At 55.5% G+C, this 27,175-nt stretch overlaps 1 protein-coding gene across 13 annotated transcripts in view; it reads right to left on the bottom strand.

Annotated features, from left to right (window-relative positions):
* Positions 1-2,351: 2,351 nt before the first annotated feature.
* Positions 2,352-27,175, bottom strand: part of Tle3 (TLE family member 3, transcriptional corepressor) — a 37,222-nt gene continuing 12,398 nt past the window's right edge. The window contains exons 5-20 of one of the 13 annotated variants that reach the window (XM_042697370.1): positions 22,407-22,469; positions 22,179-22,283; positions 15,386-15,590; positions 14,189-14,205; positions 10,642-10,761; positions 9,524-9,574; positions 8,986-9,138; positions 8,258-8,399; positions 7,726-7,907; positions 7,056-7,132; positions 6,050-6,299; positions 5,649-5,896; positions 5,206-5,353; positions 4,584-4,734; positions 3,796-3,872; positions 2,352-2,976 (exon numbers count right to left, since the gene is read on the bottom strand). In XM_042697370.1, the coding sequence (XP_042553304.1) occupies positions 2,869-2,976; positions 3,796-3,872; positions 4,584-4,734; positions 5,206-5,353; positions 5,649-5,896; positions 6,050-6,299; positions 7,056-7,132; positions 7,726-7,907; positions 8,258-8,399; positions 8,986-9,138; positions 9,524-9,574; positions 10,642-10,761; positions 14,189-14,205; positions 15,386-15,590; positions 22,179-22,283; positions 22,407-22,469 (2,097 nt within the window). In that variant the 3' untranslated portion in view covers positions 2,352-2,868. Of the gene's footprint in view, positions 2,977-3,795; positions 3,873-4,583; positions 4,735-5,205; positions 5,354-5,648; positions 5,897-6,049; positions 6,300-7,055; positions 7,133-7,710; positions 7,908-8,257; positions 8,400-8,985; positions 9,139-9,523; positions 9,575-10,641; positions 10,762-14,188; positions 14,206-15,385; positions 15,591-22,178; positions 22,284-22,406; positions 22,470-27,175 lie in introns of all 13 variants that reach the window. The other 12 variants (XM_042697369.1, XM_042697371.1, XM_042697368.1 and 9 more) reach the window with 12 other exon arrangements.

Below are 27,175 nucleotides of genomic sequence, written 5' to 3'. Positions count from 1 at the left end.
AGGAAAATCCAAAAGACTCTTACTTCCAATTAATCACAGAAAGAGCTGGAAGTGAGGCTGTCGCTTAAGTGGTGGAGTGCTAGCCTTGAGCAAAAGGAGCCTAGAGACAGTGATCAGGCCGAGTTAAAGTCTCAGGACTGACATTGGGCAATCAGCATTTTCAAGCTCCTGACTTCCCCGTCAGAGGATGCTGAGGGCGGGGAGGAGGGGGACCATGGCTGGGCAGTGGTTGGGGCAGGGAGATCAGGGGGAAGGCACTGAGAGGCACCTGTGCCAGAGGCCTGGTGAGCTTGGGTTGAGGACAATAGGACCTGTGCCCCCTGCGAGGTTCTTGCTCTCCAGCTTCTGAGGTGCTGCCTCAGACATGGGAAGAGACTGCAGCCTTGTGAACTCAGACACACCTGCAAGAGTCCTCACCCCCCACCTCGACCTTGTGAACATGCAGGACACAACCGCAAGGGTGCGTTCACCCCTCCCCCACCCACTGGGAACCCAGGAGCCCCAACTTCAACAAGCCACTGCCCTAATGGGCAGCCCCAGCCCTGGCACACTGGCCTATAGCCCTGGCTGGAGAATGGGGAGGCCAAAGGTTGTGGCCTCAGGTGGGTGCCCTCCCATGGCACCCAAGTCTGGTCCCCTCGCCACCTTAAAGGACTCTCTGAATCAACAGCTGCCCCAAGACCAGCATAAAGGCTGTGTTTCAATTCTCATTGTTTCCTGTCAAGGCAACTGCTTGGGATGACCAGTATAGACAAGGGGGTAGAAGGCATCACCAGGGGCAAAGTTCCAGAGCAGGGGAGCCAGCCCCAAGTTTCTGTGACCTCCAAACCTCCCCGCTCTCCCTGAGGCCTGACCTCCCCTTCCCCCCACCCCCCTGTTGCACGGTGCTTGGACTGGACAGGTACTGTGGGCTAGCTCAGGCCCGGGAAGCCCTGCCCTCCCCTCCTCAGCCCTACACCATGGGGCTTGGCAGGGAAGAACTTGTCTCATGGCTGTGGTGAGAGAGGGAGGCTTTGGGGCTCCCTGATACCAGGCTGGGAAAGGGGCGGGGCGGGGGGGGGGCAGGGAGAGAAAGGCAATTAAAACACAACAACCAAGCCAACCTTTTAAATAGCAACTTTTAAAAATATAAAAACAGCTCATTACAACGACTTTTTTTTTTCTTTTCAGGAATAATGTTCTCCTACCCTCGCCCTTCCTTCTAGAGTCTTCACAAGGGATCCAGGGTGACAGCATGGCAGAGTCCGGATGCCCCACGCCCTCCTCACCCAGGCTGGCTCCAGTCCCCACTGAGTCTCGGTGGTGCCTGCTGGGCGCAGCGGCTCAGCCCTGAGCAGCACAGGTGGGCAGGGCAGGTTCCCAGATGCCCTTTCTTCCTTCTCGCCAGACCAAACCCCCACTATAAAACAATCCATAAAAATGCGGTATAAAAATTCTCTTCCATATGCTACATCCGTGGAGACCCGCCATCGGGACAAACACACCCTTTAGCTTCTCTTAAGAAAACAAAACAAAACCAGACCCAAACACAAACCAACAAAATCCCAACACTTCACATTCGGTGTTACCAAGCGGTACTGGCATCTGGTGTCACCTGCCTGGGACCAGAGAGAGATGAAAGCTGCAAGGGTCCAGGCTGTGTCCCCCACATTGCAGCCCCATGACTCACCCTAAGAGGTGATGGGTGGGGGGGGAGGGGGCGCGGTCATCTTGAAGACCCACAATCCAGGGGTTTCTCCTCCTCAAGGGATAGGAAAGGCAGGCAAGGGGAGAAGCCATTTTGTAAAAGGACGTCACTTCTAATTCTTTTTTTTTTTTTTTTTATTCAAAAAGTAAAAGAAAAAAAAAAAAACAACAACGAAACAAGAAAGCACCCGCACCAGTTGCAGTTTCCTCTGGCAGCTCCCTGAGCTGAGTTACTAGAAGTTTCTCTCTCTCCTGTGGTCCTTTTTCAGGCTGCCCTGTTAGAACCATCTCTCTTACCACAATGACTGGATATGCACCAAAGGGAAATATGGACCCAGGACAGAGAGGTGGGGGGGGTGGGGGGACAAAGAGAAAGAGAGTAAGGGCGGGGGGAGGGAGGGGACAGAGAGACAAAGACAGGCCGGAGAGGCTGGAGGTGGACAGCACACAGATGTTAAGGAAAAGCCCAGCTGCGGCCAGGCCCGCCCATCTCAGCACTGTCTGTCAATCACTCATCCGGACATGCGTGGATGCCATGAGTCATATCAAGGCAGGCTGCCCCCCAAACTCAGGACTTTTCTCCCTACTCGCCTCCCTCTGTCCGTTGCTCTCCGGCCCCAACTACCTTTCTGAGATGGGAACTTCTGTTTTTAAAAGAGAAAGAGGAGAGAGAGAGAGAGAGAGAGAAAGAGAGAGAGAGAGAGAAGAAAAGCCACCATGAGAGTGGGCTACAAATACAGCAGGCAACGGAGGCACGAGCTTCTGGCGAGGCCGCCCCCTCCCCCGGCCACGCGGCACTAGGAGTCTGTGTCTGTTATTTACATTTTCACAAGCCTGTGCTCTGTACAATGGGGAACAAGATCTTCCCCTTCCTCCCTCCCCCCCACAGCACTGTGGTCAGCTCCAGTGTCCTGGACCCCAGGGTCAGTAGAAAGGGGGAGGAAGAGACAGAGACGCATGAGGGTGTCTGTGGGGAACTGGAGCCAAGGCCTCCAAAATAAATCTATTTGTAGCATCTGCCAGCACTGTTAAGGGGAAGAGGAGAAAATCCTGCAGCCAGGCGCCCAGCCCCACGTGGGGTGCATGCTTCTCTGCCTGCCGGCGCACCCCAAACTTGCCGCTCACGGCATCTTCAGTTCCTGCCAGAGCCACGCTTGTGTCTCCCAGAGTCAGAGTCCTTGTTCAGTAGATGACCTCATAAACTGTGGCCTTCTTGTCACCAGAGCCTGTTACAATGTATTTGTCATCTGCCGAAATGTCACAGCTCAACACGGAGGAGGATTCTTTCGACTGTTGGAGGGAGACAGAGAGAGAGGAGAAATTCATTCTCCATGTCCTCCACGACCCAGCAGCAGCTCAGTCCTGGGGCCCAGTCCCCACCAAACCAACTAGGGACGAGAGGGGAAAGGGGGGATTGTAGTTCAAGCTCCCCTGAAGAAAAGGTTGATTTCAACAGAATATAGTTCATCGCCAGGCCCTGTTTATAAGCAAGAAGGTTCAGTCTGAGCTATAGCAGCATCAGGTGCTCCATGTCAGCCTTGTAAGTCAGGACGGATACCCGGGCTCAGAAAGGGACATGTGTGACATACAGGATACCAGACATGTCAGCGCTAAGGAGCTCCTGTATGAGCATGCGTGTACATGTGTGTCAGGGTATGCATATGAGAGGAAGCAGTGGTATATGCTCCCCACCCCCGCCAATCATGTCAGTAGCCACGCCCCCTCCTGTTCTTCCTCACCCTGAACCAATCAGAACAGGCGGTCTGGCAGTGAAGCCTCTCTGGACACTTAGGTGCCACGCCTACCTTCCACAGGGCCCAGAGAGCCCTTGTGTGACCTTGCCCTTGCTTTCCTGGTCCCAGGTGAGGCTCTTAGGGGTCAGCGGCCATCAGCAAAATATAGCATGTCATGCTACAGCCCCCACCCCACCCCCAAAGCCCTCTCTGGATGACCCATTCTGGGTCTCCATCATGTAAGCAGAGAAGGGGACCAGGCAGGTCTGCTCTCCACCCCTAGCCCCAGGGACTACATCCTAAAGAGCAGGAAGTGGGGTGCGGGATGACAGGTGGGTGGGGAGCAGGGTGGCAGGTGGACGGGGTGCCGGCGCACCTGGAAGATGCTGGCCCCGTACGGTGTCCGCCAGGCGTTGAGGAGGTTGTCTTTCCCAGTGCTCACGAACCATTTGCCTGCAGACAGAGCAGAGCCCGCTTAGGCCTCGGCCCTGGCCCTCTACAGCAGTACAGGCCCTAGACTTGGCTGCCACAAGTACCTGAGGCTGGCTGTGGGGCTTACCGTAGTGTTCCACTTGCTTTTTACCAGTGAGACAGGTGGACACTCAAGAGAATGCTTTTGTCTCCCATACAGGGGAGGTGCAGAAGGGCCGGGATGGGAAAAGACAAGACCTGCACTTCACACTCCCAGCAGGAGACATCAGAAACAGTGCATCCCAGCTGGGGACAGTAATGGGCAGGCACCTTCCTCCAGGTGTGGGTGCGCGGCAGGGCCCTGGGTTACCAGGCCAGCGCCTCCCTCCCCCAAACCACGTGAAGGGCCCCAGTTGGTGCTCTTCTCAGCCACAGAGATAAACCTACTTGGATTCAGGGAGGGAGAGCCAACTTTGTGCCTTTACAGGTGGTAGAAGGGGAGCAGGCTGCAAGATGGCAAGACCTGCGGCCCTGAGCCCTCCAGCCCCCTGCCCGCACCCCTGCTCCCAGGAGCCACCTGAGCAGTTACCCAGGATGGGCTCTAGTGTCCTGAGAGCCCAGTGGCCCTGGGGTGATAGGTGTGTGTGTGTACACACATGCACAAGATCCACGGGGCCAATCACTCCTGATTCCTCACTACGCTGCTACCAGGGGGTCCCGGCCCACTTCCCATACCAGGTCCCGCTGGCTCACCACAGCAGGCAAACTTGAGGGACAGCACGCAGCTCTCATGCAGGTGCAGCTGGTACTTGTCTGGCTTGGTGTGGTGCAGCACTTCCACATTGCTGCTCTCCATGCCCACAGCCAGCCACTCCCCGGTGGGGCAGTACCCCAGAGAGAAGATCTGTGGGCACATACACAGCTCAGTGTCCTCAGCAGTGGGGCCCGATGCTCAGGTGCCCGGCTCAGGCCCTCCTCATCCCATCATCTAGGCACCCTGGTGGGTCAGAGGACCCCAGACCACATCTGCCTCTGTGACCCCGATCCCTCCTTAAAACAAAGGTGAGAAATGAAAATAACAAATGGTGACGCCTGGCCTTCACTGAAGTCCAGGCCGGGCCAAGGCTGGCAGAATGTGCTCACTCCAGAGCTGGGCAGGAGCCCTCAATGTCTCCATCCCACCATAAGGAAAGTAGATGTGAAGTCCCCCCCAGCCCCAAACAGGCCAAGTGCCCAACTCCAGGCCTCGCTTCCTCCACAGCACTGCGGCCCCTTCCAGGAGGCCTTCCTAGACTGGTCCACGAGGGCCCGGTGTGGAGGACCCCCGTGAGGGCCCGGTGTGGCCGGGAGCGCACGGATCTCCTGGGGTGCACACCTGTGAGGTGAAGTCGTGCTGCTGCAGCTGTCGACCCTCTCGCAAGTCCCAGGAGCGCACAGTGTTGTCTAGGCCTCCTGTCCACAGCTTTGTGCCATCGTGGGAGATGTCTATACAGCTGGCCCCGTCCGTGTGGCCCTGGAACTGCCTACAGGGCCACGAGGGAGGGAGAGTGAGCCCCAGGGAACCCCCACTGCCAAGCCAACATCTGTGCTCTGGAAGAGGCCCCACACCTCTCTTGCTCTGGCCTTCTCCCCCAGCCTCCTGGAGACAACCTCCAATCTCTGCCTCCACGACCCCTCGAACCAAAGCCATCTCTTCTCTTGTAGGATCCCCTCACTCAAGCCAATCTGAGCCCAGGGCCTCCTCGAGCAGAGCCATGGTTCTGGAGAAGGGCCAGGCCGCCAGAACAAGGCGGGGGACCTCCTCCTCGCGCACCTCACCTGACCAGCGTCTGGTTGTGCAGGTCCCAGACAGCAATGTTGCCGTCGCTGCAGCAGGAGAAGCAGACTTTGGCGTCAGGGCTGATGGCCAGGGCATAGCAGGCGGGCGCGGAGGAGGTCAGCTCGGCCTTGATGCGGGGCGTGGGCGAGGCCAGGTCCCAGATGGTGAGCGTGCTGGCTTCACCGCCCACGATGAGTGTGCGCCCGTCCGGCAGCAGCTTGCATGAGCGGATGTAGTTGTCCCTGTTCTGGAGGGAGACGCGCGGAGTTAAACACAGCCCACTCTGGCCACTGGTGGCCAACACTACCCAGCTCACGCAGAGCTGTGCCAGGTGGTCCCAGTTCACGGGGTCCAGGCTGCCCGCCCTGCTCTGCCTGCAGCTGTGGGTGGGGGCGCTCACCAGGCAATCGAGCTGGGAGATGGGGCTCTTGCTGCCCGGCTGGCTGATGTCCCAGATCTTCACACAGCCCTTGCCCCCCGTGTAGACATGCCGGGTGGGATTGCTGATGGTCACGGCGCACACTACCTCCCCGTGACTCAGGGTGTTGATCTGCCGGGCGTGCCTGGGGATGCCGGGGCCTGCCAGGGCATCGTGGGGGAAGGGCACCGGCTGGATCTGCCCATCAGCGCTCACGTGGAATGAGTATGCTCTGAAAAGGGGAAGGCGGTCACCCCTGGCACCCAGCGCCAGTACACGGCCCTGAACGGCTGCCCTGCCCACCCCCCCCACCCCGCGGCCCTCACTGTGGAACTCCTGTAAATCCTGGAAGCCCATCCAAGGATGGCTTCACATCCCAGCCTTGAATTTCACTCCATTTATATGTATAGAAATAATATGCATGTTATATACAAATACATATATGTTTATGTAATTATATATAATAAACGTATAGATAGACGTTACATATACTAAACACACACACGTGCTAGCCCTGGACAAGTCTCCAGCTAAGTGCCAGCCCTTCCTTGCCTGGGAGCCAATGAGTGAGGGAGGGCAGCCTGCCCAGCCCACCGACAGCTGTCAGGGTCGGGGGACAGCATAGTGTGTATGTGTGTGTGTGTGGGCAGGATACAGTGGGGTTTCCACATGAAGTCAAGATTCTCCACGCCTATCTGAGTACCACCTGCATGTTCAACCTTTTCCCTCTGCAGGGAGCCCTGGCCCTGGGGGCAGGGAAGGGCTGTGACTTGTACAGCCGTGGGTCTGTCCACAGGCAGCAACTTTGGGCCCACCTTTTTCCCCCCGCAATCAATAAGCAGGGACTTGGGGCTCCCCGAGCTGATCATGACTGCACCCCTCCAGGGCCAGGCACTGTCCCAAGGGATGAAGCCCATGGTGAGGGGAATGGCGGAGGGTGGGGGGAGGCTCCTCTCTGCTGCCCCACAGACAAGAAAGCCAGGCTTACGGTTTCCCTCCGGGAATAGTGGCGAGGCTGGAAGGCAGGCCCGTGGCCCGCATGGGGGGGTGAGGGTCGAAACCAACCTGCAAGGAAAGTCAAGGGGCCCTCAGTAAGCCCCCACAGAGCCCATCCCGTCCCCACCCTCTGGGCACAGCACTGGTTGGAATACTCCAAGCCCCCTGCTCTAAATGGTGGCAGGGACTGGGTAGGGGGGCAATCCAGACCCCCAGCTCTGACTTGGTATCTGCCCAGCCACCCTGGAGTGGGGACTCCCCTTGATATAGAAAGCTTGGGGAGAAACTGTCCTGGGAAGGGGCCTCCCACCAGCCCCAACTCTAATGGTTATCCAGTTACTGATGCATCTGCCAAGCAGAGCCAAGCAGGAGGGGCACTGGGAGGCGGCCTTGCACATGGACCTCCAGAAACCGGCAGGAGGATGCAGGGCGGCCATCCCCTCTTGTCTGCCCTTCTGGCCAAGTCTGGACTCAGATAAAACTCCTCCCAGAAGGATATCAATCTGGCCCACCTTCCCAAGGACCCTGTCAACATGCGTGGACCATCTGACCCCACCACAGACCCCCTGTCTAACCCCACCAAGCTCGGAACTCTCCATCCAATCCCCTCTCCCCCCTCCAAAAAAGGAGCCAAAAGGTCTACGTACAGCTCCAAAGCTCACCATTGGTGACCGGCCATAGGCAGCGGCGGCAGCGGCGGCCGCACTCATCTGGGGTGGGATGTTGTGGAGGCTGGCGTAGGCACTGGGGCTGGTGAGGGAGCCGTTCATCTCGTGGTGGCTCATCATGGCAAAGGGGGCGGCGTAGGAGCCGGTGATGGAGATGGGGGCGCGCAGGGCAGAGGCTGGGGGGGGGAGGGAGAAATCAGCGGGAGGGCGAGGAAGGGGCCCATAACTGTACCCCCTAAGGCTGCCACTTCTCTCAGGCAATGACTCCCACCCCACCCCACTGGGTCCCTGCCCGTGGAGCCCAGGCTGCAAAGCAGGGTGGGGATGTCTAGAGGTGGATTATTCACAGCCATAGCCTGGGGTGCCTGGCCTGTCTGAGGCATCTGATGATGTCTCTCCTCTCCATCCGCCAGGGCCCCAGCTCGGCTGCCCTCCCCCGTGCCCTGGGCCAATCCTACGGCTCTAGCCTGCACTGGGTTTCTCCCTTCCCGCTCCACCCAAGTCAGCCCGGCCGTGCGGTGCCTACCCATTATACCTATGGGGTCCATGCCTGGAGGTTTACCGGGCATGGCCCGGAGCCCCGGGGTCGTGCTGGTGCCTGGCGTGGGGGCATCGTTTCTTGGCGTTGGCGTACTGGACTTGAGCCCGGGAGTGGAGGACTTGTCATTCTGAGGAAGGGAGCAACAGGGACCATTTCTTCCAAGGGCTGGGGTGCATACCATCCCACCTGGTCCCCCAGGAAACCTGGACCCCCAGGTAGCCTGAGCTGGCCCCACTTCAGGACCTTTTATGGCTCCTGTTTGGCGGAGACTCCTAGTTTTAGACGTAGCCACTGAGGCTCAGAAATATTCACTAACTAAGCCAGCGCCCGTGGTTCACGCTTGTAATCCTAGCTACTCGGGAGGCTGAGATCTGAGGACTATGGTTCAAAGCCAGCCCGGGTAGGAAAGTCTGTGAGACTCTTATCTCCAAGAAACCACTCAGAAAACCCAAAGTGGTGTTATAGCTCAAGTGGTAGAGAGCTAGCTAGCCTTGAGCAGAAGAGCTGAGGGACAGCGCCCAGGCCCAGAGTTCAAGCCCCATGACTGACCCCCCCAAAAAAGAAAAAAAGAAATGTTCACTAACTAGTGTGGAATCCACCCAGATCCGGAGTTACACCCAGCCTGTACCTGCGGCCTTGTTCTTCCTTCCTTCCCTCCCCTCTCCCCCACCTCCCCCCCCCCATGCCTTCCCTTCCTTTCCCTCCCCACCTACATGACCAAGTTCTTTGGTCTTGGAGGACGGCGTGCTGCTGGAGGAGGCCACCGAGGCAGGGCTGGCAGGGGCGTCCTTCTTTAGGCCCCGGGCCTTGTCCAGGCCGTTCTCGGGAGGAGAGTGTGCGGGGCTGACCCGGGGTGTGGCAGGGTCCTGTAAACACAGCCACGCAGGGAAGTTCGGAAAGCCCAGGGCATGCTCAAGATCCCTCTGCCCCAGGAACAGGAATGGAGAAGGGATGGATGGTGGGAAAAAGCTTGACTGACAGATGAGAGGGGACTAAGAGCCTAGGATGGGGTCAGTGACCCATCCAAGTTCAAACACAAAGACTAACAGGCTGGGAGGGGCTGGGCTTCCTATAGGAGACCTCCGCCCTGCTGGGCACAGGAGGGCAGTGGACTCTTCAGAACAGGAGACACCTCTCCCAAGCTTTTCCTAGTACCTACACTCACCAACCACAGGGGCAAAGCCCTGCTGGGTACCAAAAGGAACCACCACAGGCTACCCCAACCAGCAGCCAGCACCAGGGACATCTTACCTCATTCGAGACATCCACCACCAGATCGTCACTCTTGTCCCCATCACTGTCCTACAACCAAGAGAGCGGCCAGCGGGCCAGTGAGGCCCGACCTCCCCATCAATGCCTCCTTCATGCTCTCAAGCTGCTTCTAAGCCCAACTTCCAGAGATCTAGAACTTTCCCTGCCCCCATGCTCACTGGACAGCCTTACAGACACCCATCTATCACTGTACCCCCACATCTCACCCCTTTGTGTCTCTATTGCCCACCACGAAGCAATCTCACCACTCCATCCGAGCCCAGGGCCACGGGGCAGTCAAGTGGCCCCTGGGACTTGGGGCCAGGCTCCTGAGTGCACAGCTGTTCCCCTAACTCAGCTTGGCCATGACTTGCTAGGGCCCCCATGCTAGAACATCACATTACCATGGCCGTGGCTGGGTAGAGCTGGGGCTCATGTGGTCAAATGCCAGCTGTGAGTGAGAAAGCTAAGCGGCAGTGCCCAGGCCCTTCCTGAGTTCAAGCCCCAGTACATGTCAGCACACACACCTAAGTATTTAACATGCATCCTGTGCACATTCAGTCAAGCACTGGTGGCTCGTGCCTATAATCCTAGTTACTAGGGAGGCTAAGATCTGATAAGAGATTTCAAGCCACTCAGGGCAGGAAAGTCAGTGGGACTCCTTATCTCCAATAAACCACCCAAAATGGGGCAGAGGAGCTGTGACTTAAGTGGTAGCGCCCTAGCCACGGGCAGAAACGAACAAACAAACCCACCCTCAGGAATAGCACTCCGGTCCTAAGTTCAAGCCCCAGGATCAGCACCAAAAATATAAAAGCCCAGGGCTGAGTGGCTGATGTCTGGGGCAACCTATGGAGTGCCTGGGGCTCTCTTGGAGCTGGCTGGGATTCTGGGAGATCCCAAGGAAGATCCCCAGACCTGACAGAGGTCAGGACACCCCATCTACCCCCTCTCCTCAGTGAGTGTGAACTCCCTGGGGCCCAGCCCATACGAGCTTTAGTCTCTGCCCACAGCGTAATCTCCCCCCCACCCCCCCCCCCGAGCTAGGGCCACAGCTCAGCCACACTTTGGGCCCCCACGTCACCCTACCCAGCCCAGGTGGCCCAGGCCAGACATACGTATCGGCTCAAGCTGTCCTTCTCCTCGGCTTTCCTTTTCTTGGCTTCCATGCTGTAGTCAGCAGAGCCCCGGTGCTTCTCGCTGGCCCGGAGACTTTCTGAGGGCGACACCGAGTTATTCTGAAAGCGAACAGAGGATATGGGGTCAAAACCTCCCACGGAGGGGTCACATGACAAAGCAACCTGATGCAGGTGGCAGGAAAACACAGAGGAACAAAGCGGTGTGGGGGTCGTCTCTCTCCTGGGACTTAGGCCTGGCCCATCATTCATGGCCTCACTGGGGAGCCCTGCCCTAGCTTTGTAGCCTGGGCCCTGGAGGCGGGGAGGGTTCCAGAGAGCACACACACCCCCCCCCTCCGCCTTCTCTAGCAAGAAGGCTGCCGTGGAATAACCCCAGGGTGCTGGCTGCTTCACGGCCCCCCGTGGGGCACAGCATGGACGCAAGTGGGCATCGCCTGTGTGCACTGTGACACTTCTATGCTCAAAGCAGGGATGCGGGAGTTCAAGTATCTTAAATAAAAGATGGGTTGGAGCCCCAGGTCTCAAGCGGTGCAGGAATTCAGAGTCAGGACAGTGGGCACCAGCTGCTGCCAACGAGACCTTCAATGCCCACCCCGCTTCCCCACAGTGCATCAGAGCCTTTCCTACTCAGACAGGAAAGCCCGAGGAAGGGAAGTCAGCTGATGTAAACCAGGGTCAAAGGCCTAAAGGATTCAATGGGTCAGACCTGGAGTGAGGGGCGGGGCGAGGGATGGAGGGAGATGGACAGGAGACAATGGACCAATGGCAGAGGCCAGCGTTATGGCCAGGAGAACTGGGCATCAACTGTCCCTAAGCAGAGGGCTGTGAGCTTGACCAACAGTGCCACTTAGGTGCCAACTCGAGTCTCCTCTCTAGGAGACCATCAATTCCTCAGCGCCCTCCATTCCCAGAGCATCTGCCTTGAGTTGGGCCGGGTTCTGCATGCCAGGGGGAATGGAATGAGCAAGACCTGGTCCCTACCCTCCATGAGCTTTGAGTCTAGCTACAGGGATGGAAAAGGCCAGTGGGTCCCTGGGCCTAGCAGAGCAGAGATGCACGGTGAAATAACGGTTCAGAAGAAAACAGTGCTGAGGGCAAAGTCACTGCCTCCACCCTCCCCCCCCCACCTTCCCCCATTTTACCAGGCAGGTGGCTCAGGGAAGGAGCATGCTGGACAAGCCAGTGGGCGGTGTGGGGGAGAGAGGGAGGGAGGGGAGGGGAGGGGACGGGACTGGGGCAGGAGCCAGCCACAGAACTTAATTTCCTTTCTTAAGCCCGTTTCTGGGCAGCCCTTCTCTGCCAAGTTTCTGCCCGCAGCAAATTAAAATGGCAGAGTTATCAAGCCTTGAAGAAAAGATGGAGGTAATGGGACTACAGCTCAACCTTGCCCAAAGCTGTGCATGAGAGAGAGAGAGATAGGAGAGAGAGAGAGAGAGAGAGAGAGAGAGGATGGCACACAGCCGCAATTCAATTAGCTGCTGCAAGCACCCGCAGAAAAATCACCGTCATTTCATTTCATTTCCTCCAACGGGGGGTGGCCACCTCGTGCTTAGCAGAAATGCTTCCAGCCCCCAGGCTGCCTGCCCCTCGCAGGCAAAGGGGGGTGGGGAGATGGGAGGGGAGGGGAAGGCAGGGAAAAGGGGGAGGGGTGTGCAGCAGCAGCACAGTAAGCTCTTTCTTCTCATGCAGTCAGGCTGAAAACCCTCCCTGCTACCGGAGAGCCGTGTCAGGCATTTAGCGGCATCGATCCAGCCCGCCTCTGGCTGGCAGGCGGCCAAAAAACTAAGTATTTTTTATTGCTTGGGCTACGCAAGGAAATATGAATGAAGCCACCTCTAATTGGACTCCAGACTCACCCCTCTGGGATGGCTTCCAGCCCATCCACCCGTCTCCCTCCTGCTCTGTCCTTCCTGCTCTCAGCTCATCTGTTGACAACCTGATTTCCAAAGGCTGATTATTCTAGTCTACACCAGCCAACACCACCATCGCCATCACCTCCCCCTTCCCGCTCCCACCCCCACAGAATCTCCAGCTCCAGCCCTGAAGGCCCAGCCCAGCCTTCCTGCCGGCCCTGGCCTCAGGTTGGTCGGATTCATCCCTATTCATCCTCCAGTAGCTCTTTTCTTGTTGTCCCCCTCTGCTCTGGGCTGTGCCCTTCATGAATGTTGGTGACTTAGCTCTTAGGGGTCCCCAGGGGCTTCTAGCCTTCATCAGCCAGGGCTCAAAGCCAAAAACAAACTGAAATGAGGATGCTATGAAAGACACAGAGGCTTCTGGGGTTCAAATGCCCACTCACCTGTGGGACTGAGTCCTGTTTGGGGGATATGGTGGGGTTCTTTCTGAACAAAGCCAGCTGGGCAGGGTTAATTCCCACAGTTCACATACAGAAACAGAGAGGCCAAGAGAGCGACCTATCTCGCAAAGTTGGGGCCAGAGCTACGCTAAAAGTCCAAATCAGACTCACTGCTATCTGGACAAACTTCCTCTCTAACACCTCCAAAAAAAAAAAGCCACTTTATGATTGATTTCTCAGCTTCCTATTCAGTTCTTCAATACCTAGCCCTTCCTGGGTCCAAACAAGAGACCTGGATTTCTGATCCCATAGGCAAGGTGAAGAGTTACAGCAGCCTTGTTGCTAATGGGGAGATTTAAAACCTTAGCCCCGGAGGAGGGAGGGCGGGGAAGGGAGGGCAAATAGGATGAAGGCTGCTGTCTGGATGGTTAGCTAACTGACCTTCCAAGTCCCACATAACACAGAGGTAATAAGCAAAGCCATCCTAGCAGATTAGATGGCCCCAGATACAAGGACAGCAATGAGGAAGAACAGCTCTGCTAATAGCTGGAGGATTTTCTTATCCAGACTCCACCACGCTGGTACATAACCACCTTGGAGCCACCATGCGATCAGAAAGATTTACAACAAATCTCAGAGCTTGGCAGACACATGGGTGGCCTGGCTTTAATGCCTACTGGTGAGCACTTTCTTAAGCCAAGTAAAAGCTCAGAGCAGGGAGAAAGAAACCTGGGGCCTCTGAAGGAAAAGGATTCAGGACCAGAAGGTAGTCAGGCATCCACCTTGCAGGGTAGGGAAGAGCCGCAGCCAGGGGTGGGGGGAACCTGGGGTCCTTAACTCTGGCTCAGCCCCAGTGGTTCCACAAAGTCCTTTGGAAGAGGCAGGGCTGGTCAGCTGGTCATTTCCTAGGACACGGAATCTGGGATCACTTAGCCAAGCTCTTCCTGTGACAAATGCCTAGAGCACTTCCATAATAAAGGCCCATGCTCAACAGGTGACCATAACCAGCCCCCTCCCACCACGGCCAACAGACAAGCGAAGTAGTTCTGAGAAGACATAAACCAACATCACAGAGTTCAGCTTCGATCCACAGAGCAGAACAGAGGACCAGTCTCCACCCTATTGACCCTGAGGCTGGCTGTGGACCCACAGGCTGATACCAGCCCACAGCTGAGAGCCAGATCTCAACCTGCGCCCAAGCCCACCCCACAGGGCCCAGAACCACACACTCACCGCGCTCGAGTCTCTCTCTTTGGGGAAAGAATCGAAGAGAGCAGCAGGAGGGTCCGATCCCCAGGGGAAAAAGAGGAAGAACAGGCAGAGGTCAGAGGTCAGTTTTAGCACAGCTGGTTTTGTGATTTGCTAACATGTCAATGGGGCAGAAGGCAATGTCTCTGCCACTACCAGGTGACAACGGCTCTCTATGGATCTTAACCACCCCAGTTGTAGTGCACCTTGGTTCTAGCACACCCCTAGATTCCAGCACGGCCCCCATTCCAGTGCCCAGAGTGAGAACTAGGAGTTAAGAACATTTTTGCTCCTACCTGCCCCCCCCCAAAAAAAAGGGACAGAATTTGGGGGTGGATTTTGTTTTCCTCTTCTGAATTACCACCATTCTGTTTCTTTGCCAAGAAGCCCCCAGAAGCTGGAATCTCTGATTATCTGCTCAACTACACATGAGCCCACACCTCCTCGCCCGTGGCCCAGGGACACCATGGGACACAAAGCTTGCCCACCAGCTCCTGCTCAGGGCAGGCGGGCTCCGCCCCAAGCCTCTTGCCCAGGGCTCCACAGTGTCAGCCTGTGCAGTCTTGCAGTGAGCCAGGTCCTCTGTCTTCTACATGCAGCAGCCCCCCACCCCAATCTGAACTCCTGTGGTGTCCTGGGCCCCATGGGAGGGCTAGCTCATCGCTGTCACAAGCATGCCAGCATGCACAAGGCACCTCAAACCAAAGGCAGAAACTGCTAACTTGTCCTTTCTATGCTAGTGAGAACTACATACTTAGAAAAACCTGACCCTCAAGATGGGTGAGGGCATTTTCTAGAGGGCAGGACTTGAGAGGCTGGCATTGACTCCTCCCGTGTGTGTGTGGGGGGGGGGCATGCGCACGTGTGCAAGCGCATGCATTCACGCATGCGTGTGTGCTGGTCCTGAGGCTTGAACTCCGGGCCTAGGCCTTGTCCCTAAACTTCTTTGCTCAAGGCTGGTACTACTCTACCACGTGAGCCACAGCGCCACTTCCAGCTTTTTGGTGGTGAATTGGAGCGCTCCAGACTTCCTTGCCTGGGCTGGCTTTGAACCGCGATCCTCAGATCAGTAAATGGCTCCCAGTCTCTAGCTAACTTCTGGCAGCAGCATGTACTTTGTTCCCCTGGTGCACACCTGGCCTCCCAATCCCCTCCCAGCCCTGCCCCACCCTTGAGCCTCACCTCTGTGGTCCAGTTCATGATGGCTCTTCTCATCCTTCACGGCAAGATGGGCCTGGCTGCCCAGGGCGCCGAGGGCCAGCAGCCCGGCACTGCCCCCAGTCACCGGGGGTATCCCAGGAGGCTGGAGGCCTGACGGGTGGGGTGGCAGCTGGACCGGGGGGCCGTGCGTGGCGTGGGACAGGTGCTGGGCCTGGAGCTGCTGCTGCTGTGGTGAAGGTGGTGGTGAGGACAAAGGTGACCCCTCCCTCCCCTCCCCCTCCATCAGGGAGCAGGGCAGAAGCAGGGGGAAATGCACCCCCAGACCATGCCCCCAGCTCAGCCCACAGGCACGGCTTGCTCAAAGTCCAAGGGCAGAGAGCAATTCAGACACAGGATTTGTGTCTTCAAGCACCCCACCCACCTGCCTCCAGCCAGAACAGATGTCCCCAACCCCAGGGTTGGCTTGAAGAGTTGGGGCAGGGCAAGCCATTAGCAGGAAAATGTCAGAAGCAAGATGAGCCCAGGGCCAGTCAGAGTGGAAAACGGGGCATCGGGAAGAGCAGACCCTTCGGGACCGGAAAGAACAGGGGCTGAGTCCCAGCTCTGGTCCTTATTGGCCAGGTGGCCTTGGGCTGGTACAAATCAGCCTCCTGAGCCTTAAACACTGACAGCAGAGGAATCCGACAAAGGAGCACTCACTCTCAGGATGGTGGCTAGAATCTTTGGGGGTTACCAAGGGTTCCCAGCTGTTCTAACAATCTGACATCCCTTCCCTCCACAGGCTTCAGGGCTCCTAAGCCTCTAGGATCAGAATGTCTCAGAATGCCCCAGTGATGGCCAAGCCTGTGCCTGGAAGCGTGGCATCATGGGACATGCTGGTCTCTACTTCTGCACACAACCTTCTTCCTAACAAGCACCAAGAGAAGGTATCCAAGACTCAACGGATGCCTGCCTGCTTTCCGGAGAGATGGATTACTCAGCTAAAGAAGTGGGATCCGGATTCAAATGTGACAACTCCCACCTGAAGTAGGTGTTCCTCAGAAGCAATCCAGGCAAGAGGAGTTGATGGGGTAACAGACAGCAAAGACCCCATCCTGACTGAGGGACTGCCCTTCCCCCATCCCGCACCAAGTTAGCCCTTTGGGGCTCCCAGTCCCAAAGGGCTCCATCTCTCCACTCTGAGATGAGCATTCAAGACCAGCAGGGAGCCACTGGTACCCACTCTAAGCACCTCACTGAGGCTGGTGGTGGGCATGGACTTCATCTGCCAAAAAAGGCCAAGCTGAGCCATGGTAGCTTCAGGAGCTGGCATTACCAGAGCCCTAGGTACCCTGCACATTTTGGGCCAAGGAGCCCAGACTCTGCTCACTAGGGGCTTAATTGCAATGCTCCTCTTTTAAAGAAAGCCTAATTAAGAAATGTCTTCTTGCACAAATACATGCTCACCATTAAAAAGTGGGTATGTGTGCGTGCGTGCACGCACGCAAGTATTAAGGCTTGAACTCAGGGCCTAGGCACTATCTCTTGGCTTTTTCATTCAAGGCTAGCACTCGACTACTTGAGCTATAACTTTACTTCTGGCTTTGCTGGTCTATCAGCGATAGACTCTCATGGACCTTCGTGCCAGGACTGGCTTTGAACCACAATCCTCCAATCTCAGCAACCTGAGTAGCTAGGATGACAGGGGTGAACCACAAGCACCTGGCTTAAAAGAAATGTTCTGAAGAAATCAACTTGTCTTCCTGGGGAGCCACTTAGCATTTCCTGTTGTGGTTGGACTGCGTGACCTCATCCAGATTCCGGGTGCAGTCAAGTCTCTCGTGGGTCCCACTCTACTTCTAAGCCCATTGCTAGGAAGCTCCTGGATTCTGTTGCTGGCAATGATCCAGTAAAATCCCCAGAGAGCGAAGACGAAAGTACAAAGTCCAGTTTCACAACGCAGAGCCAAAAAAGACCTCAAGGAAGACACGGAAGGAGGAAGGGCAAGATGGCTCCCAAGACTCAGCTCCACTGGAGGCAGATGAGGCGAGCTCTTCCCATGAATGATTCTGGGTCTCAACCCAGAGCTCATGGACTGCTGGTACTCAAGGGAGACCTCCAATGCCACTTCTTGGGGATGCTGTCCACCTCCGGGTCAGAACGTGGGGTCTGTCATTTCTAAGAGTTCTAACAGCTCAGACTCTGGAGGAGCAAGAGAGTTCCAGGTGAGGCTTCCTGCTCTAGCCTGTATCCACCATGAGTCCCCCCGCAGGTCAGCTGACCTCTCCAGGAGACTGGAGCTACTGACTGTCATCCGGCCATCCCAGGGTCACACCTCGAGAAATGGATGCTCCTTAAAGCCATTCATGCAGGCTTGGCAACTTGTGAGTTCCAGAAAGACGGAGCCCCTGTCTTGCTTGACCGTGCCAGCACCTCTTAGTCCTGGCATATTTCCTGTACCCATTTTCTGGATGAACACACAAAATGCTGGAGAAGTGTATAAGTGGCAAGCAGGGAAAATAAATCCACAGAGAGCCCTGCACAAAGGTAACTGATGATCGCTGATCTCTGAGGCCCGAGCAGAGAGGCGGCTAGATGGGTTCCTGGGAATAGGACGCATCAGCAAAGGAAGGAGCCAGCTCAGCACCCCCCAGGACACGAGCCAGCATCAGAATCCTGGGGCAGAAGCAGCCGCAGTAGCTGCTCAGCAAACAATGGCTTCCAAGACTGGCAGGATAATCCTCTGACTTTGTATCGAAGACAGGTAGATCTTCCATGCAGACAAGTCTCTCTTCTGCCTCTGTGTACAGCCAGGCTCTGACAACACTGACCCTACTGGCTAGGGTCAGCCTGCAGTGACTGTTAATCCATCCGTGTTCCAGCCCTAGGAGGGAGACGCCTGTCACAGTTACCCTCAAGCTGTTTCTCTCTCCCCTGCCACACATCCTGTCTTTAGGGCATGAGGGACTCCAACTCAGCCCAGGTCCCAGTGGGAGGATGACAGGTTTGTTTTCTTCCCCTGACTGGGGGCTTTCTCTGAGGAGCAGGAATGGCCACCTACAAACAATCTGAAGCCAGCTGTCTCCACCTTCCTGGATTTCTCCCGGGACAGGCCTTTCTCCATCCATGATCTTAAAGGAAGTCCAGCAGGCTTCCCTTAACCTCCAAAAGTGGAGGCTGGGGTGAGTGCGTGCGTGCGTGCGTGCGTGTGTGTGTGTGTGTGTGTGTGTGTGCAGGGAGTCTGGAACTTAAGCCCTTCATATCTTTTTGCTTCTTCTTCCTGAGCTCTTCATGTCAGAACACAAACACATCACCGATAGGTCCTCTGGGGCACATGCAGGTCCTCATCCTCAGCACCGGAGCCCCGGAGATAATGCGTCCACTCACAAGAGGCAGCAGAGAGAATGCTTCGTTTCCAAGGCTCCCGATGATTTATTTGGGTTAACCTCGAACTCCTGGCCCTGAGCTCCCATAAGCAGCAAGCAAAGACAAGGGTCCTCACACAATTCATGACAAACACATCCTCCCTCGGGGATGGAGCCAGCCCAGGGCTCCAATTATTTCTTTTCACACAGTTCAGTGGTCCCCAGGGCTCTACACAGATCTAAGCTTTTTCCGGGCTTAATAATAGCTTGTACTGCTCGCCACCACCATTCAGAGAGAGAGAACAGGTTCTAAGGGCTGGAAGAATCCAGTGGCTGCCAGAGCCAGGACCGGACTCCAGCACCACCTCTGCACCACCGCTGCCTGGTGGCGGCGGCCTCTGTACCATCATCATGGGAAATCCAACCACTGCGATCAGACAGCTCGTCCACCCCTGGAGTGAACACCAGACTTACAGCTGCCATGAACCTTTAGTTTGTGATGATATCACTCTCTCTCTTCTTCTCCCTCCCACCCCAGAGAAAAAGATCAAACCAATGGCCTTACACCATCTCATCTGCCAACAGTTCTCAGGGAACGAAGACCTGATCATCAGTGGACAAGGGAAGCCGATCTCCACTCTCCTTCCACCCCATCCCCCACTCCTGACCACCGCCGGCCAGTGGTCAACTCCCAGGGTCTTCATTAATGCCTCCTGCAAGCTGGATGGCCCCTTTTGGGACTCAGGATGCTTGGAATTCTCAATAAGGCCACTCCAATAATGTGGTTCCCAGCAGCTGAGGGCTTGTCGCCCCCAAGGAAGAGACTCTTCGGGTCTGCCTTCCCCATGGAAATCTGCTTCCATGTGGTAGGCATGGCTGACTGACTAGATTCCAGCAGTGTGTGTTCTAAGAGACTCTCTCCTCCACTGCTCCCCAAAAACAAATGAACTGGAGCAGCCCATGCTGAACAAAACCTGGCTGGTCCTCCCCGATCCTTCATAAATGGGGAAACCAAGGCCTGCCCTGCTTCTCTCTACCTTTTATGGGAGATAAGCAAGGCCCTTGGCTAGGGTGGCCGCCTCTCCCTTAAGCAGCCCAGCAGAGCCCAGCGGGGCAAAGGTGACAGCCACCTTCCCTTGGAGTCAAGAAGCAATTATCTTGACAGTGAGGGTGGCAGACCACACTGGCCAGCTTTAATTGAATTCCAGCACTGCGTCGCTGAGAGGCTGCCCTGGCCGCACCTGTAACTTCCCTAAATAATCCCCAGAGGAAAGGCAGCCCTTCCGCCCCAATTTTACTCCCTTCTTACCACTGAGATGAAAATGATTTCCATTAGAGGATTTTTAATTACAAAAGGGAAGGCTGGGCAGGGAGAGGGGGCAGGGACCCCACCTGTAGCCACCACAGGGGTGAAGAATTCATCCCGGTGATATTAAGGGGGGCCTGGAGGGGTGCAGGCAAGGGGTCGCGGAGAAAGGCTTTTGGAAGAGAACTCAGCGGCACGTGTGCCCACTTACACCTGAGTCCGCCACCACAATGCCACAGAGTGCTGGGACACAAGCCCACCCTGGAAGGTAAGGAGCAGGTGGGATAGCCTTGGGAATCTGGTCGGTTTGGTAACTGAACACATCTGCAAACCAAGGGCCCTGGGCTAGATCCAAACTTAAATCAGCTTCTGTGGGGTGTCATGTGTGTGCATGGGGGTGCTGACAGCCAGTGGGGTCAGGCAAGAAATGCTACTATATCCTTCAGTACATAAAGTAGCAAAGAGCTGTCTGGTCCCAAGTCTCCAGTGAAACAGGTGAAGAACCCTGGCTAGATGCGGGCTGGGGATACTCAGCATTACAGTAGAATAGACTCTCCTCTCCAGCACCAGACCCTTCCTTGTAGCCCAGCACCAGTGGCTCAAGCCTATAATCTCAGCTACACAGGAAGTTGAGATCTAGGATCACTGTTAGCCCAGGCAGGAAAGCCATAGATGCTTGTTAACCATCAAAAATAACAAGTAGAGCTGTGGCTCAAGGGGTGGTAGAGCACCAGCCTTGAGCCAAAAAGCTCAGAGAGAGAACCAGGCCCTGAGTTCAAGCCCTAGAAGCAGTGCGTGCATACATACACACACACACACACACACATACATACACACACACACACCAACTTTCTCCTGCTCCCACCCCACAGGGTAGGCAAGGTACCCCATCCTCACCCCACCAAGGCCCGGCGTGACTTGTTTCCACCCCTCACAGCAGCCCTAGAAGCTTTCCCAGGCAGGAACACCTGTGACCATCCTGGGTTCCCACAGTGGGTCAGAGGGAGGAATCCACCACTGTCCTGTGACTCTGTCTGGCCCCCAGTCTCCTTTCACAACCACAGAGTGGGGTCTGGGGATGAAGGGACCTCCTGTAAAGTCCCATAGCTATGACAGGGGTCTGAGTCCTGGTTTGTGAGCAGGAGACAGACTTCAGTTGCCTTATAGAGAACCAAAGGATATGAAGACACCAGCATCAACACATGTATGGGTGTGGGTGGGGCCTCAGCCAACCTGGAAAACTGAGCCCCACCTCCTGGCCTATGGAGTAGACCCTGAGCCCCACTGCCTGGCCTGTGGAACAGAGCTGAGTATTCATGGGCTCCTTCAGGTAGCTGTAATGGATCCTTCCTACCAGACTCATTTTAGGAACAAAAGATAGACAGCTACAGCCCCAAAGTCACAAAGAAAATATAAACAATATTCTTTGCTTCACAGCACAACAATGGGCCTGTCTAAACACCCAAGTTTACCAGGTATGATGGCGCACTTCTACAATCCCAGCACGGGGGAGGCTGGGGATCACAGCCTGGGCTACGCAAGTGAGACCCTGTCTCCACAAAGCAAAGCAAAACACACACAGAGGGGCCACGATGGGGCCCAGTCTCTGCTGATGAGTTGAGGAGGCGGCCATGGGCCTTGCAACGCACAGTCTGCCCCGTGTCTGGCTGGAATGGGACTTCTGGAAGGCTGGGGTGATGTCTAGGGGCCCCCGCTGGAATTCACAAAGGTAGGTGAGAAAGCCATGCAGCCTGGCGTGTGGGACAGCAAGACCCAAACCCACAACTCCGCAGCACAGTGCACACAGTGAACAGAGACAGCTCTGATCTCGGCAGCCAAAGAAGGGCACACCACTGGTGGGAGGGAGCAGGAGGCCTGGAGAAGGTGGGAGGCTGAGGAGGCCCAGCTGGCCTGGGCTGGGGTGATCCCAGCACCCTCAATGGCAGGACAAAGCTTACACTGGGGACTAGGAAGCAATTGGGGGTGCTACTGGGGAGACCTCCCAAATAGATACAATCCCCCAGGATGTTTAGGAAGTTGTGGGGCAGGGGAGGGGAAGGTGCGGGGGGGGGGGGGGGGGGGAGAATGCCATTCTTTGAAGCCAGCCAAAGTCAGGGTCTATCTCTGCTTCAGTACATGAGAGGAATTAAAGGGCTATACACACGGTGAATGGAAGACTGGGGAGTCCACGTACCCCGATGATGGCGTTCAGCTCCGTCATGGTAACCTGCTTGGCGCGTTCCACCGCCTGAGCCACCTGCTGCTGGTGCTGGGGAAACGGGGGGTGGGGTGGGGGGAGAGTGTTAGACAATTCCATGGGGGAGAGTGTTAGACAATTCCATGGTGGGGGACTGCCATGGGAGGGGGTAGACTGTGAGAGAGGGCTCCTCACCTCTTGTGACAGGAAAGGCATGATCTGGGCTAAAATGGTGTTCAGTCTCTTCGCGATCTCTGTCTGCAGAAGGGGAAATTAAAAAAAAAAAAAAGTCCCCGTGAGGGTGGCGTAGGTCATAGGTAACACATCTAAGTCGCAAGTTCAAGCGTGAGCTGAGGGACTGCATGACCCCTCCCCTCTCCAGTCCTACCAAAGCCACGGCTTGGAGTGAGCTCGGCCAACTCCCCAGCCACCACGCTTACCACCTTTCAGGGGTCTTCCCCTTTTGATTCAGATTATCCATGGATGGGGGGGACCCCGTCTCCCCCGCCATTAAATCCAGACAAAGCAAAACAAAACCCACCCCGTATTCCAGAAAAGCCCTTTTGGCACGAGGGAAAGGCAGTCTGGTCGCAAGGCATGGGGCTCCACCTGACCAGAGTGGGTGAGGGAGAAGAACACCTTGCACAGCACAGGGAAGGGTAGCCTTGAGCAAGCGTCACACGCGGCCTCCAGGGCCTTCCCGTGGCAGGAGGCTTCCTCCTTTTCAATACCTCCCTCTCTGCCCCCATGTTGCCTGCCCCTCCCATACACATGCTACCCATCCTGCAAGAGCAACATCCGGTCTTAAAGCTCTCTGAATAACCCTGCACATATATGGAGCCTTCCTAGGCCACTCTGGAGAAAACCAGAGCTCTCTGCAAACCCAGCTCTCAGGTCTCGAGTATGAGACATGGTTCACTGAGTGCCGAGAGAAGGGCCTAGCACCATGGGAAAGGCCGGGCTGCGTGTCAGAATGGGCATCAAAGCTGCCCTCAGCACGCGGGGCGATCTTTGCGAGACAAAACCATGACAACAGGCCGAAGGCCTTGCAGCAATCTGCGCTGAGTGTGCACCCAGTCATCCTGGATGGGAACTCCAGCCGGGTGCACTTACAATAAGATAGTGTCATCTAATTGGTCTGGGCCTCAGAGAAAGTCCTCAGGGCCAACTCCCCTCCACCCCGGCCAGGAAAGATGATGCTTCTGAATTAGAGGGAGAGGAGGAGGGAGGGAAGGAAGAAGTATGGAGGGAAGCGGAGGGGTTGGGGGGAGAGGGAAGGAAGGAGGGAAGATAAGAGCAGGCTGGGCACTGGTGGCTCACAATTGTAATCCTACCCACTCAGGAGGCTGAGAGCTGAGGATCTTGGCTCAAAGGTAGCTCGTGCAGGAAAATCAGAGAGACTCTTATCTCCAATAAACTACTCAAAAAAAAAAAAAAAAAGCTGTAAGTGGTGCTATGGTTCAAGTGGTAGAGGGCCACCTTTGAGCAAAAGCAGCTCAGGGACAGTATCTAGGCCCTGGCTGAGGTCAAGCCCCAGGACCAGCACTAAGAGAGAAACAGAGAGACAGTGAGGGAGCAGGCCTTGAACTGAAGAACCTGAAAGACTTTGCTCATCACCCTGCGTCCTGTGGCTGTGGCCCTGAGGGGAGGGCCTGAACCCTCTACCTCCTACGCTGGAGGTAAGCAAGGGATCCTGGCCTGCTGGATCCTGGTCTACTTCCTCTAGGTGATAGGTCAGAGGTCAGGGTATCTATTTCCTCTAGGCAACGGGTCATAGGTCAGGGTCTCAACCTTAGAAGCAAACAAAAGGGAGCTGACCCCCCCTTCTCTCCAAAACACACACACACACACACACACACACACACAGGGTCTGGCCTGGTAGTCCAAGGCTGAATACCCAGGCCACAAAGTGACTATGGCTGGATTGCTCAGAAGCCCTGTGGGCAGCTCACGGCCTGACTCAGACACTGCCAATGGCCCATGGGACAATGCCACAGAAACAGGAACAACCAGACGATGGGGAAGGTGGCCTGAGCACCTCCTCTCTTGTGCCCAAGTGAGACACAGATGGGTACCTGATGCTCAAGATCGCAGGAGCTGCGACCGGCAGGTGGGGAGCCAGGGTTACATGTCATCTTTATAATAACGGGAACTTTCCTGTCCTTAGGTCTTAAGCGTGGAGGGGGATACAGCAAACGCATGCAAACCTCATCTGGCCGGTTATAAGTCTGTCTTCGTGTGGTGTTGTGAATAATCCTTTCTTGGTCTCCCCCAAAACACAAGAACTAAGCCCCTGAGGTGGGGCTCTGCTTACTCTGAAAGCCAAAGAATGAATGACTTTTTTTTTTTTTTTGAGGGTGGTGGCAGACAGAGAGGAAAACTGATCAAAGAAGGTGGCCAGAGAGAATTACTGCTTAACAAGAATGGTATCTGTAATTCCTGTAATCCCAGCTACTCAGGAGGTTGGATAAGAAGATGGCCAGAAAGTCCCACCGAAAAGCCAAAAGTGGAGTTGTGGCTCAAGTGGTAGAGCACCAGCTTTAAGCAAGAAAAATGAAGGACGGTGTGCAGGCCCTAAGTTCAAGCACCAGGACCAGCCCCCCCAAAATGAAGAACAATCATCAAGACAGGTAACAGAAAACTCCTGAAAACACACACCCATTACAATCTCTGTGTCTTAAGTGGGGGAAACTGAGGCTCGACAACTCATTAGGCAACTCTATTCAATGACTCCCAGCCAATTTGGGGTGTTTTGAGAGAGCTCAGAGAAAAATATCTTTTTGAAAGACAAATGACCGTCGAGGTTAATGATCGACAAGCACTTCTGATTAGACCAGCTGCCCAAACAGTGTTGAGTCCAACTCAAACAGCCTCAAAGCATCAGCTCCAAACAAGAAGGAAGAGCAGGAAAAAAAAAAAAAAAAAAGAATCAAGGCAAAGTGATTTGCACAGGGAGGCAGGTCACACATCACAAACTGGAACGGGATGGAGGCATGCGGGGAAAACTCTTGTCCACGGGGCAGAAATCGGTTAATCAGCCTGGACATGGAGGTGCAAGAGACCCTCCTCCACATCCCCCTCCACCCAGGCTACAAGGCAGGACTTCTGAAGCCCCCAGGGGTGACAGGAGGAGAGTCTGGCCTCCTGCTGAGGCCTTTCAGAGATGCTTTTGAAGCACGGTTCAAAGGCAGCGCCGTTGTCAGGAGTAACTCATACACAGGGCTGGGAGGAAGCAGTTCTGAGGAGATGGGCAGAGTGTGTCACCTGCCCTGTGTTGCCATAGAGATGGTGGGGGAAAATAATGGCACTTGAGACCTAGATGTGGGGGCAAGGCATAATCTCCCCGAAGGAAGTGTGACTTGTCTGTGGATCACCTCATTCTACTACCCTCTGACCATCACACCCTCAGCCTGGGTTACTGGAACTTTCTGAATGCAGACGCCTCTCGTACGGTGAGGATCCACCTGCGCTGTGGCTGACTTCTGGCCATCCTGGAGTCATGTGGACAGCCTGTCCCTGGTCCTCATCCCCAGATACTGCTTGCTGCTGGCCCTTCCTTCATCTTTGATCCTCAGGTTTCAGCCTCCTGATAGGTAGGATTACAGGCTGAGTCACAGCGCACCCCACACCCCCAGTTTTTACCTACTTCTTCCTGCAACATAACAGTTTACAGCCACTTTGACCAATACCTGGGGTGTTGCACCTGGATGACCTAATTCATCTAGCACCTGAGGACTCTGAGCACACACTCCTTTTAATCTCAGCCAAACCTAAACCAGGCGACAGGAAATCCTGCCACTTTAAAGAGCATCCTACAACTGGTTGATAGTGGCTCACACCTGTAATCCTAGCTACTCAGGAGGCTGAGATCTGAGGATTGAGGTTCAAAACCAGCCCGGGCAGGAAAGTCCGTGAGATTCTTATCTCCAATGAACCACCAGAAAACCGGAAGTGGAGCTGTGGCTCATAGTGGTAAAGCGCGTCTTACAGTCCAAAGCCACACACAAGACCTGGCTTCTGTTCCCAGCCCAGTTTCTACATGGATGTGTGGCAATGGAGACCACAAGCAAATCACTTCTCTCCTATGGGCTTCTAATGCATGCAAAAGGGACCAGGCCAGTAATGTATACAGTCTAAATCCCAGCTCCAAAACATCCCTTCCTCCCCCATTTCATGGATTGCTTGTTGACTTGCTCTGAGAAACTACCACCAACCAGCTCCCTCCGTCCAGCTCCATAAAACAGGCCATGATGGGAATTTAAAAGAACCACAGGGACGGGCACTGGTGACTCATGCCTGTAATCCCAGCTACTCAGGAGCTGAGATCTGAAGAAGATCCCAGTTCAAAGCCAGTCTGGGCAGAAAAGTCCATGACATTTTCATGTAAGTCCAAAGACTCAGCAAAAAGCCAGAAGCAGAGGTATAGCTCGAGCAGTAGAGTACCAGCCTTGAGCCAGGCCCAAGAGTCTGGATTCAGGGCATGGACTATTCTAATCTGTCCAACAGCAAAGCTGCACGTAACATGGGCAGACTCAGCGAGGCACACGGAGATGAGGGCCCTGCGTTCACCAAGCTTCTCTTACCTGGAAGCACTTCCGTTCAGGCTGGGGGCAAGGGGCACCCCATGCCCCTTGCTAAGAGGCTCCAGTTCTAAATGAGGATGGATGAGGAAGAAGGGAAAAGCATGAGATGACCCTTGCCTCTTTGCAGCCACGGGGCAGACAGGATTCCCATCCCAGTTCTGTCTAACATGCCAAGAGCCTTGGAAAATAGGCCTTGGGCTCTGTGCCTCAAGATCTAGAACCCTGTGTGTCTGGGAGGCAGAGATCTGAAACTGGATTTTTACCTGATCCCCTGACAACTCCAGTGTGGAAATACATCTGCTTCATTCTGGATGCGGGGGGAGGGGAGTACTGGGTGGGGGGAGTACCGGGCTTTATACTCGGGGCCTGCTCTGTTCACAC

The sequence above is a fragment of the Dipodomys spectabilis genome, unplaced genomic scaffold, assembly GCF_019054845.1.
Source record: "Dipodomys spectabilis isolate Male_0828 unplaced genomic scaffold, ASM1905484v1 ptg000219l, whole genome shotgun sequence".
NCBI lineage: Eukaryota > Metazoa > Chordata > Mammalia > Rodentia > Heteromyidae > Dipodomys > Dipodomys spectabilis.
This window is presented reverse-complemented; position numbering and strand designations above follow the sequence as displayed.